The sequence below is a fragment of the Argiope bruennichi genome, chromosome 6 (genome assembly GCF_947563725.1).
Source record: "Argiope bruennichi chromosome 6, qqArgBrue1.1, whole genome shotgun sequence".
NCBI classification, from domain to species: domain Eukaryota; kingdom Metazoa; phylum Arthropoda; class Arachnida; order Araneae; family Araneidae; genus Argiope; species Argiope bruennichi.
The window spans coordinates 10008399-10021624 of NC_079156.1; the positions used below are offsets into that span (position 1 = coordinate 10008399).

General features: G+C 32.6%; 1 protein-coding gene across 1 annotated transcript in view; it reads right to left on the minus strand.

Annotated features, from left to right (window-relative positions):
* The window catches only part of LOC129971122 (cytochrome P450 2J6-like), a 29043-nt gene that overhangs the window by 8365 nt on the left and 7452 nt on the right, over positions 1–13226 (minus strand). Inside the window, exons 3-6 of the mRNA XM_056084612.1 lie at positions 9179–9285; positions 6971–7272; positions 1123–1235; positions 42–297 (exon numbers count right to left, since the gene is read on the minus strand). Coding sequence (XP_055940587.1) covers positions 42–297; positions 1123–1235; positions 6971–7272; positions 9179–9285 — 778 coding nt within the window. The remainder of the gene's footprint in view (positions 1–41; positions 298–1122; positions 1236–6970; positions 7273–9178; positions 9286–13226) is intronic.

Genomic DNA, 13226 nt, shown 5'->3' on the forward strand with positions numbered 1-13226 from the left:
ATCGAATAAGTTTGAGAAGCAGTGGAATTCAGAATACTTACCACCTCAGTAAGGGAATGGGGACTATGGAATTGTGTCTCAGCACTTCATACACCACCGACAAGGTGAAAGGCAAGTTGGGGTGGTCCTTCCAGGTGGGCGGCTGATTTCTGGGCAGCAGAGTGTCCAGTTCCTCGTGCACGGCTCTCTGGATGTGGGGATGGCGGATCATGGCGAGGAGGCACCATTCGACAGTCGCGCGGCTGGGAGTGCTGCCCGCGCTGAACAGGGACTGGAAGTTGCCCTTCAGCATTTTCTCTGAAACAAGAGAACACTTTTGTTTTTCTCAACTGGAGGTCGCTGTAATGTCATTTCCCACAGTTCAACTGACCAACTAATCGCAAAAAAAACTCATAAATTTACATAGCTGTTCCAGACAACTTTTATTTCCTGTGTTTTGAATAAGTCACCAACGCCTGCTGATACCACATTCCTTAAACTATTGCAGTTGAAGCGAAAAATGGCAAATTAGAGAAAACTTTATACATTTTTGTATTAAATATTTTTTGATCATCAAAGAACCACTGAGGAGGGGCTTCCCTTCTTCGAAAAACTCAAACTGTAAAATGGTTATAACAAGTTACAACTGTGAGTTTTTGTAAATATAGTTAATTAATTAATCCACACATTAAATTAAATTTTCTATTTGGCACAATTTTCCTGTAATAATATACTTAATATAAAGGTTACCAGTAATCTGTACAGAATTTAGTAACTTTTTATTTGTAGTAAACACAATCGTCTATACTTTTTAGAACTTAAAACATATTAAGCATATCACCTATGTTCAGTTGTCTGTAAACGATCTGACGATGCCAGACCGGATGAAAAAATGCAGTGATTACTGGATACGTAAAAAAAAAAATAGCATTTTAATAGAAGACCTTGACCTTATATTTATTGCCAAAAAATATGAATTCTGAAAATAAAATAGAAAACTATGCTGTACTATAACTATGCATACTATGCTAACTATTTATATGAAAATTAGTACAAAATGTGAGCAAATGTCTGTTGCTTATGCTGCCCCAAGGTCACTCACCCTGTTGGAAAGGGATCGGATTCTGGATAATTTTTTTTTACCTGAGAACGACGATTCACAGTTCTTCTTTGATTCCAGAGTCAACAAATATGAGTTAATGTAATCCGGCCTCTCTTTACTATCCACTGACTTTTTGTGGTTTTCAATCTGAGCTCTGAAAAATAGAGACATAATGTTGGAAATTGCTCTAAGGGCTATACTTTAAGAAACAACATTTAGAGATAAGCTTTGATTTAAAAAAAAAAAAAACAGCTTTATTTGCGGTTGATCAGAATAGAAATTTGTGGGACTTAATCGTGATACCGCGTTATAACAAGAGATCATCTACGAAGTTGCAATAAAAAATGTAATTGAAAAATTCTTAGGTATTAATCAGAGGAATGAAAATTAGAGTGCATTTCATATCATCGAACTTCTCCAAAATATTCCAGTTAGTAACGATTGAAGTTTGAATGTAAAATGCTCTTAAGTTTAAAAGACAATGTATTTACAAAAGGAATTGCGATAGCAAGTAAATCTTGTTTGCGGTAAATACGAAATGTAAGTTTTGTGAATGCTGTTTATAATTCATATTGGACGTTGAGAACTAGATTTGAACCACGAAAGCATTTAAGGAAACGCAGAAGGGAGCGTTGGCAATTTACTGAAGGCTGTACAATAAACATGGGAGCAGATGGATTTTCTTTTCTTGTTATTGCAGAAAGACTTGGCAGGGATGCATCTATTGAACATGATTATAGGGGGTAATGGTCTCGGAAAGAAACTGATTTCAGAAGACTTGCACACTTTGCCTGCTACTAACAAAAGAGAGTAGAAGAAGAAGAGAATGAAAGAACTCCTTCATATAGCTGTTACCCAGTGCAGGCGGGATTCTCTTGGAACCAAAATAAGACAGCGCAATGATGATAAATCGATTACTTCTGAGAAATCTGTCACAGCGTTCATGCTAACTAAACTAACTAAATGGAGATCTATTCTGTTCGCAAATGACAATCGCTTCTGTTTTGCCCCCGATGATTACCGTATATTGGTTAGATGGAAGCCAGGTGAGCATTTGGAATCAAGCTATCCGCAGTAGACCTTTACCAGGAGTTATGGTGTAGAGTACAATTTACTATGATGGCAGGAGAACTTCCATTACTATCCCACGCACTTGGACAACAAATTTTTACGTAAAGCAGTGTTCACACGGGGTGAACTATTGCGCACAATGGAAGGCTACGCCTACCTCAGGAACATCCCGTGACCCCAATGGGACAGTGGCAAATGATTGGCCATTGTCCTTTGTAGTCACGTGATATTCCTGAAGTAGGTGTGCCTCCCATTGTGCCGAAGAGTTGGCCTCGTGCGAATCCTGCTTAATACTAAATGTACTGTACTGTTATTTCTGGCCACTATTCTATCAGACGTTTTCCAACAAGATAATGATCCTCCACCTTACGGATGCTATTACGTTTCCTTTTGGCCTGATGATCCCCAAATATTTCTCATATCAAGCCCATATGAGCATTACTGGTCAACAAAGTGAGCTTCTTTCACAGCTAGCAAGGATGGTTTGGCTGACAGGAGTGGAAATCCCGCACACAAAATGGCATGTGTATACCATAATGCATGCCATGCTTTCATTTATAATCATCACCACTTCAAAGGCTATTGACGCATCATTAGTTCACATTTGCAATGACATCTCGCGCGTATATTAAATTGACACCTTTAAATTAAAAAAATAATTAATATGTCACTTACTTAGCGAAATGCTTTGTACAAACTTTATTCTTTGAATCTAATTTCTCCTTTTCATTTTTTATCGATATACATCACTCTTATTTATTTACACTGATTCTAATAAGGATTATTAGCAAGAAACTGATGTGCTTGATTTGAAGATGCTTTCAAAAAAAATTGTTTAAAGAAGGTTTGCCTTAAATTTATGTAATGTTTGACATTGCTTGCTTGATATTAGGGATATATATCATTTGCTTTATAAACAAAACTGATTGAATTTGTCGAAAGTCTTTGACGATGAAGAGGTTAAATATCGTTCAACATTTTCTAAAATACATCAATGAAGATGGTGTAATCCGAAAAATTTCTCTTCGTGACTGAGCGTCATTTTCAATATTTCTGGGACAGTGATGAAAATCGCGCGATTGAACTGCCCACATTTTCACGTAGCTTGAATTTCGAAATAGAATGCAGATGGCATTCATCAGAGCGGCATTCGACCTACTGACGGATGAGTAATGAATTTCCTGTTTTTCTCTCTGTTGATGCTAATGCGATAAAATTTTACTCAAAGTTATTTTATATTAAATTCCTCTTCTCATAAAAGTCAAAACACATTTCCTCTCATGATATGTAAAAAGGAAGAAATTCTCATACTTACTGTCATTTCACACTCATGAATAAAAACTTCCCTTTTTTAGCCACTTTTGGAGATTAATTGGTTCCCCGACATTAATGGTTGCTTAAAATTTTTATTAAATATTTAATTTAATAAAATTTGTATGGCTTTCTCAATGAAATATTTTTAAATTTTTTAAGCTCAAAGTTTTTCAGCTTTGATTTCGAATGTCCTATAATAAGAAGAAGTCGGGATGGGTGATGGCAAACGATTTCATTAACGATTTATCAATGAATGTATGCTGTCTCGCTAATAAAAGAAAGAGACATAGTCTGCTGCCTATTGAGTAGGCCTTCCCAAATGGGTTTCTTGTGAGTAAACAAAACAAAACAACAACAATAAAAAAAAAAGAAATTACTGAACACACGCACACACACACACACAACACACAATTCATTGGCTAATTAAGCTTTCGACTGTCACAGATCACGAGGACCAATAATCAGAAATCAAGAAAATGGACTATTTTTCTCAATTATTGATATTTTAAATCTTCAGTTTGTTTAAATAAAATAATATATAAAAATAGAAAACGTGCAAATGAAGCCATTTAAAAAAATTATTATTTAATTATAAGATGTAGAACCTCTGCAGAAGTTGTGACAGATGAATTAGGCATTCAAAGGAGGTTCAATTTGAAATAAAATTGCTGTTAATGAAAAGTCAGTTAGTAAAAAAAAAAAAAAAAAAAAAAAAACATCAGATGACCACGGAATTTCGAAAAGAGCTTATAAATTTGTTATAGTTAAATGGTATTTAGAAATATGATTATAAAAATAATTCAAACGTTCAAAATAAGCACCATAGTTCAAATCAAATGTGTTCTAAGTCGGTTGCTTCGCTCTTGTAGAATATTTAGGTATTTAAAATAGAACAGATATTGTGAACACGACGCTCGTTTTTTATACATAAATAATATGATTTCGTTCTTTTATATTTAAATACTATTAAAAACAATTTTTAGCAGAGGCGGCGGCATAGATTTGCCGACGCGGAGGCAAGACAAATCCGACAGGGGGGAAAGCACAATATCTCTAATTTGGCTTCAAATTAACTCATAATAATTAATTTTACATTTAATTAAAGAAACTAAAGTATTATTTAGCTTCTTTTTTATTCAGATACTGACCCTTTCTTTCATTGTTAAAAATTTGTAAAAAAAAATGTTGTTCTCAGTTTATTTTACTGACTGTCAAAATATCGCTAATATTTGAGCATACTTTTTATGAGACTCTTGAGATTTAATTGCACTGAGATCTGATTTTAGAAAAAAATATGATTCTATTTTATTCTAGGTTGTAGTATATAGATAGAAACATAAATTGCGCCAGAATTCTAATGAACAAATGCATAATCTAAATGAACAAATGCATAATCTAAATGAACAAATGCATGTTCTTATCGTGGAATCTACATAAAATAAATGTTGAAAGAAAAAGTTTTATAAAGGAATTTTTTAGAAATCTCGAATAATAAATAAAAAATATTCGATATTTTCTCCAAAAATAGATTTTTCAGCGTAGTTCCCTATCTAAAATATTTGTTAAATAAGAATTGCAACAACGAGCAAAGGTGTTTTGAATTCGAGGAGAATAAGTGCGTGTGGTCAAGTAATTGAAAGAAAAAAATAATATATAAACGATACGTTCCCGATTACATAGTTATAACATTGAATGGAGAGTCTGAAGATAGGTTGTAATTTATTTATTTAACAAATTGCATACTAGGGTAAACTCTTTTTAGTGTAGCTAAAAAGCTATCAAACCACAAATATTTATTTATTTTTGTCGTCAACTGCAGTCAGCAATATTTATTTAGTGTAATAATTGTAGCCTGATAAATTAGATTGCAAAAGAAAACAGATATTTTATTGTTGAATGGATTTAATTTACAATTTACTTACTTTATTTAGTGATTTATAATGAATTCACATAATGTGACTACAGTAAAATAACTCTTTTTAGCATGCATATTCACAAGAGTGTCAAAAGAAAAGAGTGTTTTATTAAATTTAGTTTAACCCTTAACTAGATTTTAGTCGGACTATTCTCATAGTGAAATGAATAAAATAAATTTATCAATTCGTTACTGAGGAAGTAATAATTATAAAAATAATATGACGATAACCTTTAGAACTTGAATTTGAATGAGGAATTATGGAAAACAACTCTATCGTCTCATTCATGAATAATATAAAAGCATCAATTTCTCTAATAATTCCACTGGAGGTAATCGAAGTGATGAAAACAATTTTTTTCCATAATCTATGATGAAGATTAGTCAGGAAAAGTGTGACGTCTTATTCATCGAACAGCTTATTGATTATTCTACTAAATTTAGTATAAACTAAATGCTGAATAAACATTATGACACTTAAACAAAATGATTGAGAATTTGGACTCGTCGACAACCATTCACATTGAATTCTTAGTCGACCGATCAAAATTTTTTGACAAAATGGGACATATTTTATGTTTTATTCACATGTCGTCTTGTCTGTTATATTGCCAAAAGTAGTGCAAATTAAAAGCTTGATGAACGACATTTGAATCAAATGTCTGAAAATCAATGGATAGAGTCTTCGACATTCATCATATTCAGTTCATAGTCGGTCGCCTAAAAATTGCCGGCAGAATGCGATATCTTATTCACTATATATCATCTAGTGTAAATTGTAATTGTGTAAATTGTAAATTGTGCATCCAGTGTATATGTGTATCTTATATATTATTAGTGTAAATTATAAGCTAAATGAACGACATTTCAATCAAATGTCTGAAAATCTGCAGATTTAATGTCTTCGGGATTCACCGCATTGAGTTCACAGTCAGCCAACCAAAAATTACCAGCAAAATGAGAATATTAACTTGTCGATATCTTATTCACTTGTTACCTTGTCGGTTATATTACAAAAAATAGTACAAATTATGAGCTTAATGAACGACATTTGAATCAAATGTCTAAAAATCTGCGAACTTAACATCTTCGACATCCACTGCATTCAGTTCTTAATTCGGTCCATCAAAAATTATCCTCGAAATACGGTATATTATTGGCCTGCCGCTGTATTGATTATTTTGCCGAATAGAGTCAAATTACTTTAACCGTTACTTGTGATACATCGACTGTTTCCAATATATTAACTAAGGTGGATTTTAAATAATCATAGTCGATAAAGCGCTACTCTCAACAACCGTCCTAAAATGGTGGACACTTTTACCGACGAAACTCTCAATTTCTCGCCGACGGGGCGGGGGGGGGAGGCAAGAAGCTGCCTACAGGGGAGCAATTGCCCCCCATGCCCCCCTGCTACTACCGCCTCTGGGTTTTAGTTTAAACTTTGAATTCAACAAAATAAATTCCAACTATAGATGAAATTTTATTAGAAGAAAATCCGAATTAAAAGCGGTCGATCCGAACTGCTTTTTCAAAATAGCTGAAATTGTATCCGTATTAAGAAGGAAAAAAAAAAAAAAAAGAGTTACATGATGTAGTTTGAAAATTTCTCCATGTAGTATTCTGCCCGGTCGTATCCCCATATTTTCAATTTCGCCAACCATTGGCGCAAAGAGGGGAAGAAGGCATGGACTCGGGTTGGTCGGAAGAAAAGTACCATCGTCTGGAGCATCTTGTTCAGAAAGAGCCTGTCCTTGTCATTGAAATCTAAGGGGCTGCCTGTCAGCAGAGTCAATATGATATTGGAGACACTGGGGAGCAGAATTTCGTCGAGATTGAACGCCTCGCCGTCTTTCGAGTCGATTATTTCTATTAACTTCTTCAGTTCTTCCTGGAAGACAGAAATATTGACATGAAATAGAGTTTCCTAAGGCTTTTAAATTGCTGTCACAAACTACATAATGAGTGAAACAGTTTCAAATACACACGCTTAACTCGACAGTCAAATCGTGTGCAAAAATAATAACACTAAAAATTTGTCATTCAAGTAAATGAGTAGGCCTTCGTTATGCGACGCCCAAGCGAGTTTTAGACTATAAGCAAAATGTGTATAATGTGTGAATAAGAGAGATAAATTCATGCCTTTTTATGTTTCAAATTTTTATAATATATATTCTACAGATTATTAATCAAATCTCATTCATATTATAACGAAAATGTAAACAATAGTACAAAATTCATATTCGGCAACGCATGCTTTGAGGGTGCCATGAATTGCCGACCAGATTTTCATCGACACTCTTTAAGATAGTGCTTTTAATGCATCATCAGAGGCGGAAGTTCGAAGTTCGTGCATATTAATTCTGGGGATTGCAGAGCTGAATTACACACTGGATTTAGCACTCATCACGTATAATGCCAGAACAGAAGCTCATTTCTTCTAGAATGAGCTGATGCCTCGCCATGTTGTGATTATATGCGTGAGCACTACAAAAAATATGTTTATTCATTCATCTGTTCAGAGAATAGGGTCCCATACAACACAAGTCAAAATGAATAGAAAATAATTTCTTCCTTGTATATGTTACCGTTAAAGTATGAAATCCGTTATTTCATAGAATACCTAGTTATTCCATGAAATAACTGATCGTGTCCGTTAAAGTGTAAAACTCTCTTATATTTCATGGTTTAACTAGTTATTTCATAGAATAACGATCTGAAGCCCGTTAAAGTGTAAAATAATCTATATCATATATCTCGCACGACAAATACATTTACCTTCCACCTCTACTGCATTTATGTTTTTGTTTGTTTGTTTTAGAAATAAAAAAATGTTTTTGTTTTAGAAATAATGTTCTTTGTAATTCCAAGTGTCATTTTAGTAATCCTTGTTGTAACAAATGATTTTATGGTACGTTTCCATAAATACCATTTATACGCTGAGATAAATTACTTCGTTTTCATTTTAATTGTCTATCATTAGTTTAATTTCATTTTAGATAAATTGTTTATTTTACACTTTAACTGTCTCTCATTAATTAATTTATAGAATACCTAGTTATTTCATAGAATAACTAGTTAAAGTGTCAAATGAATAACATATTACACACTTTAACGGACACGATCAGTTATTTCATGGAATAACTAGGTATTCTATGAAATAACTGCATTATATACTTTAACGGTAACATATATAATAAAATAAATATATGTATATTTTTTAAATCAAGTATATAGAGGTTAAAACAAAATCGTATAAGCAAGTGATGCAAACAGGCTGAAATACTTTATATATGTTCGCATTTTAATCATATTTATAATATTTCTTTTTAATTTTTAAAACATTATTTACAACGTCTCTTACTTATGTGTTTTATTTTGATCTCATATTTTTGATAAAAATTCCTTTTCTTCATTTCAGTACATCAATAAAAGCATTTTTAAAAGTGCTTTTATCATTTAGTTGTTAATATTTTTCATAATTTATTATTTTAAATATTATGGAGTTTTGATAGCAATTTTTTTCAATTCATTACCGAATGACTCCCATAGAGTCAGGATTTCATGTAAGTGATAACATGAGATTTCAAGAAATTGATAATTACTCGAAATTTGAAAATTTGTAATTTCAAAATTTTAAAATAATGTACTATTTTTTTAGTACATACAGTTGTACAAAATTTCTAAGTTCTATTATGTTGGGAAGGGGGATAAAATTTTTGTTGCAGAATTTTAATTTTATAAATCTGAACAAATACAGTTAAAATGCTTTTAATGAGTGGAAAAATGAAGAGTACCTGGATGATATTTTCCATTCTGCTTTTCGACATTCCGAGATCTCGCAGCACCCGGATGGTGAATCTTCTCTGTTCTTTCCAGGCTCGTCCGTTAGCAACGCTCAAGTCTGCAAAGTTAAGAATACGTGTTCATTTTTGAAACTGAAATCGGTGCACTGATTCCTGGCACTTAGTAGGTGCATACGGATATTTTAAATCTGCAGACCTTGCGTACGTTATATTATTTGATTTCTCGTCAAAATAGGCATTTTTCATTTCAAATCAGAATGTCTACAAATGATTGAAAAGACTGTGAAAGCGTTTTTGCAGCGTTCAAGAGGCCAGAAAAATTCCGAGCTACTAAATTTGGCCCAAATGTGTATCTTGGAGCGATTTTTAAAAATCTTTCCTTAACATTTTTATTGATTTAGTATTAATTAAGAATCTGATATTTTCGCATGATAACTTCCAAAAATATTATGGTATAAAAATGATAATTACAGCATTTAAAAGTTTTTTTACTATTTTTTTAAAGATGCTAATTTAGTTATCCTGGATTTTACCCATTTACTAAAATAATTTTTATTAACAATAATTAATGACAATTTTTTTTAATATTTTATATTCACAATTAAAAATGTCTTTTACATAATTTTTAATAATACTTTTCATCATGGAAATGAAACGCAAACTGTTTTCACCAATTACTTGAACGCCTTTCATTTATGAAAGCTGAGGGAGTTTAGTTTATTTTAGTTATACTAACGTCCCGTTTTAAAGCAACACTAGAGCTATTTTGGGACGGATCTCGTCATTTTGAACCGCAGTCATATGACGAGGATGACACCCCCTCTCCAAACGTCCTCACCACGCCAGTGGGAGGACGTTTGGCCCTAATGAATTTAGCGTGCACCTGTCCAGTTCACATGGCTTTACTTTGATGGAATCGGGTCTTGAACTTGAATCTCTCTGGTTTCGAAGCCGAGACCTCACCACCGATCCACCGCGGACTTTTAAAACTGGGGAAGTTCAACTACTTTGTTTATTATCTGTTCACTTTACATAAGGAATCAGAGAATGAAGGCCTAATACCGTCAGACAAAATATGCTTGAGAAGATTGGTTACTCGGAGGATGGAAAATTGTGATTTTGATGTCGTGAAATTCGACTTTATAAAAATTTTTCATATGCATAATTAGCAGAACAGGAACAAAGTTATTAAAATTTAATGCGTATTACATTTTGATACTTAAAATTATTCTATTGAGGTAATCGTGATTCTCAAGTTATGTACAACGTCTCTTTCAAAAGTACGTAAGCAGAAAACTGGAAATTTTTCAGGAGACCCTAGTAAGCGTTAAAATGTTCGCTAAATGCACCTATTAAAGTTTTTAATATGTTCACTAGGAGCATTGATTCGACTGAGGGAATATGATTTTTAAACGATTTATTTTTTTACTTATTAGAATCAAAGTAAATTACATTTTCATAAAAATTTGGACTTGTCAGACTTTGAAACCAAGTCGACGACAAGAGATTTAATTGAAAATAAATAAAGGGATGACAGTCGGTCGTCAAATGGGATTAGTTATAAATAGAATGAATAATTGAATTAATCTCTCACAATTTTGCATCTCATAATTAATCACCACAATTTTGCAATGTGTTCAAACTGAAATGTTTTAGAAATTCTGAACTTCATTGAATTTGAAGAGACTAAATTGAAATCCACTCAATTTTCTCTGTTTGCTTGAAATTGCGTTCCATATTCAAACGTTTGCTCTACGACGAACGATACCAGGATAACGCATTTCTGGAGACGTGAACTGTTATACATGTTTGACAAGAGAAGTTGTAGAAGTATCCCGAATCCCGCGAACAATCGTTCATTGGTCCTAAAGGTTTCAACTTACTAGGTTTTACCTTACCAACATATTTTTGGCAACAATCGCCTTTGAAAATCTATGAACATGTACTCAAAAATCTTCATGAGCACTGTTCCAGTCGGAGAGATAAAAATTGAGTTGGTAATAAAAAATATATATGTCCCTGAATTTCTGGTACAAATTTTAAGGGTAGGTAAAATACCTATAAAGAATTAATTTTTGTACAGCAATATGGTGTCGGAGAGGGAAAGTGTAGGTGGAACAAATATGTGCAAGCAAGGCGGAAAAATGTAGTGTCTACCAGACCTTCAATGATTCTTATAAGAACTTCATTGCAAAATTTTCAGTCTCCGCTGCAATTATTCTTGGAACACCTGTATACGCTAAGTACTTGCTAGGCTCTACTGGCCCTGTATCGATGTTGGTGGTGCCACATTTGTGCATTTACTGAAATATTATGCAAGTAAAGAGCTTTCTCTTCATTTCCACAGCATTCCTTGTTTTTTCCGCCGAAACTTTTCATTTTCGATCCCACATTACGTTACAAAAAATGCTTCTTTATGCGTATTTTACATATCCCTAAAGTTTGACCCATGAATTCAGGGGCACTCTGTAGATTTTACATAGATATTTTATGCCATGTTTTAATTACATACATATATATTCTATGCCACATAAAAACATGCATAGGTACTTTATGTCATTTTATCATTGCAATCGTAGAATAAATGACTTGTTTATTGTGGTTTCAAATTCGGCGCTTTCTCTTGACCTTCTTTTTGCACTGCAATTCTCCCTATTGCACAGCAATGGGCTTCTGTGCTGCGGCCATCTAATCACCTGAGGGGATGTTCTGATGAGTTATATTCTATTTAGATGTTTCTTGGTAACATGCAGAAATAGAGGTTTTTTTTAGTAATAACTTTTTGAGTCTGAACAAATCATCAGCATTGCAAAAGTCTTTGAATGAATTTCGATCCAATTTCGAAGTTGTTGGCGCAAGTATTGCAAACAATACACGGTCCATAATTCATCTTACCTTCGATTTTGCAGCTAAAATAAAGGTGTTCAGTGGTTTTTATGACTAGAAAAGGTGACTTCACGAAATGCATATAAAAATGGTCAAGATATTTCACATAAAACTCCAGACAATTTAAAACAAAACTAAAACTAAAATGAGATAAACAGGCTATAAATAACTGAGGTGCCTTTGAATATATAAATGATACTCACTTAAAAAGAGAAACGAACAACATCCATAAATAATAATCGAGTCAAGAAGTAAACGAAATAAATCAGAAATTATATTACAATGTTACCTATTAAAACGAATAACTATCTTCTCTTATTGCCAACAAAACTGAATAAATATTTCCAGAAATCTCCAATCTAGTAAGAAAAAAAATTTCTTCGATTTCAAATATTTACTATTTTACAATTCTTTACGATCTACACTCGTGAAATAAAAAGTAAATTATCAGTTTTAAATTTCAACTATTTCAAATCCATGCGAATTGACTGCTTTTGTTTAATTTTCAGTTTTATACTTAAAGAGTGATATTTATATTTTACAAGATCCTTTCGTAATTTTTCAATGACATTTAATCACCCCAAATTTTAATATGAGTATTGCATACAAAAAATTAATCTTTTGTTCCAAGTCAAAAAACAAAAGATTACTAAAAATCTCAGAAAATACGTGAAAGAAAGATCTAATGATGAACTCATTGTTAGATACACTAAATATAAGAGAAAAGATTTTTTTTAAAAAAAGGCTTTAAAAAAAAAATGTTTTAAGATCGAACATGAAAAGAAGTCTCATTTCAATCTGCCTTGAACGAAGAATATCCTTAAATACTGAAGCAGGCAATCACTATTCTATTACCAATTACAAATGCCATATTTGGGAGTGAGCTTTTCAGTCCTTCTCTTATTTTAAAAAAAATGATGATAGAAGCAAATTTTCCTGTATAAGTTTGAACTTGAATCTGTATTTGTCACCTTCTGTCGAATATAGGAGTACTTTTCCTAACGAAGTATTTCTGTACTGTTCGTGAAAACATACCCTGTGCTACTGTTTTCAAAAAAAGAAGAAGAAAAAAGATTCTATGCAAGAAAAATTTGTGCTTCTGTTTTCAAAAAATAGAAGATTCTATTTAACAGAAATCAGGAAGCAGTTTTCT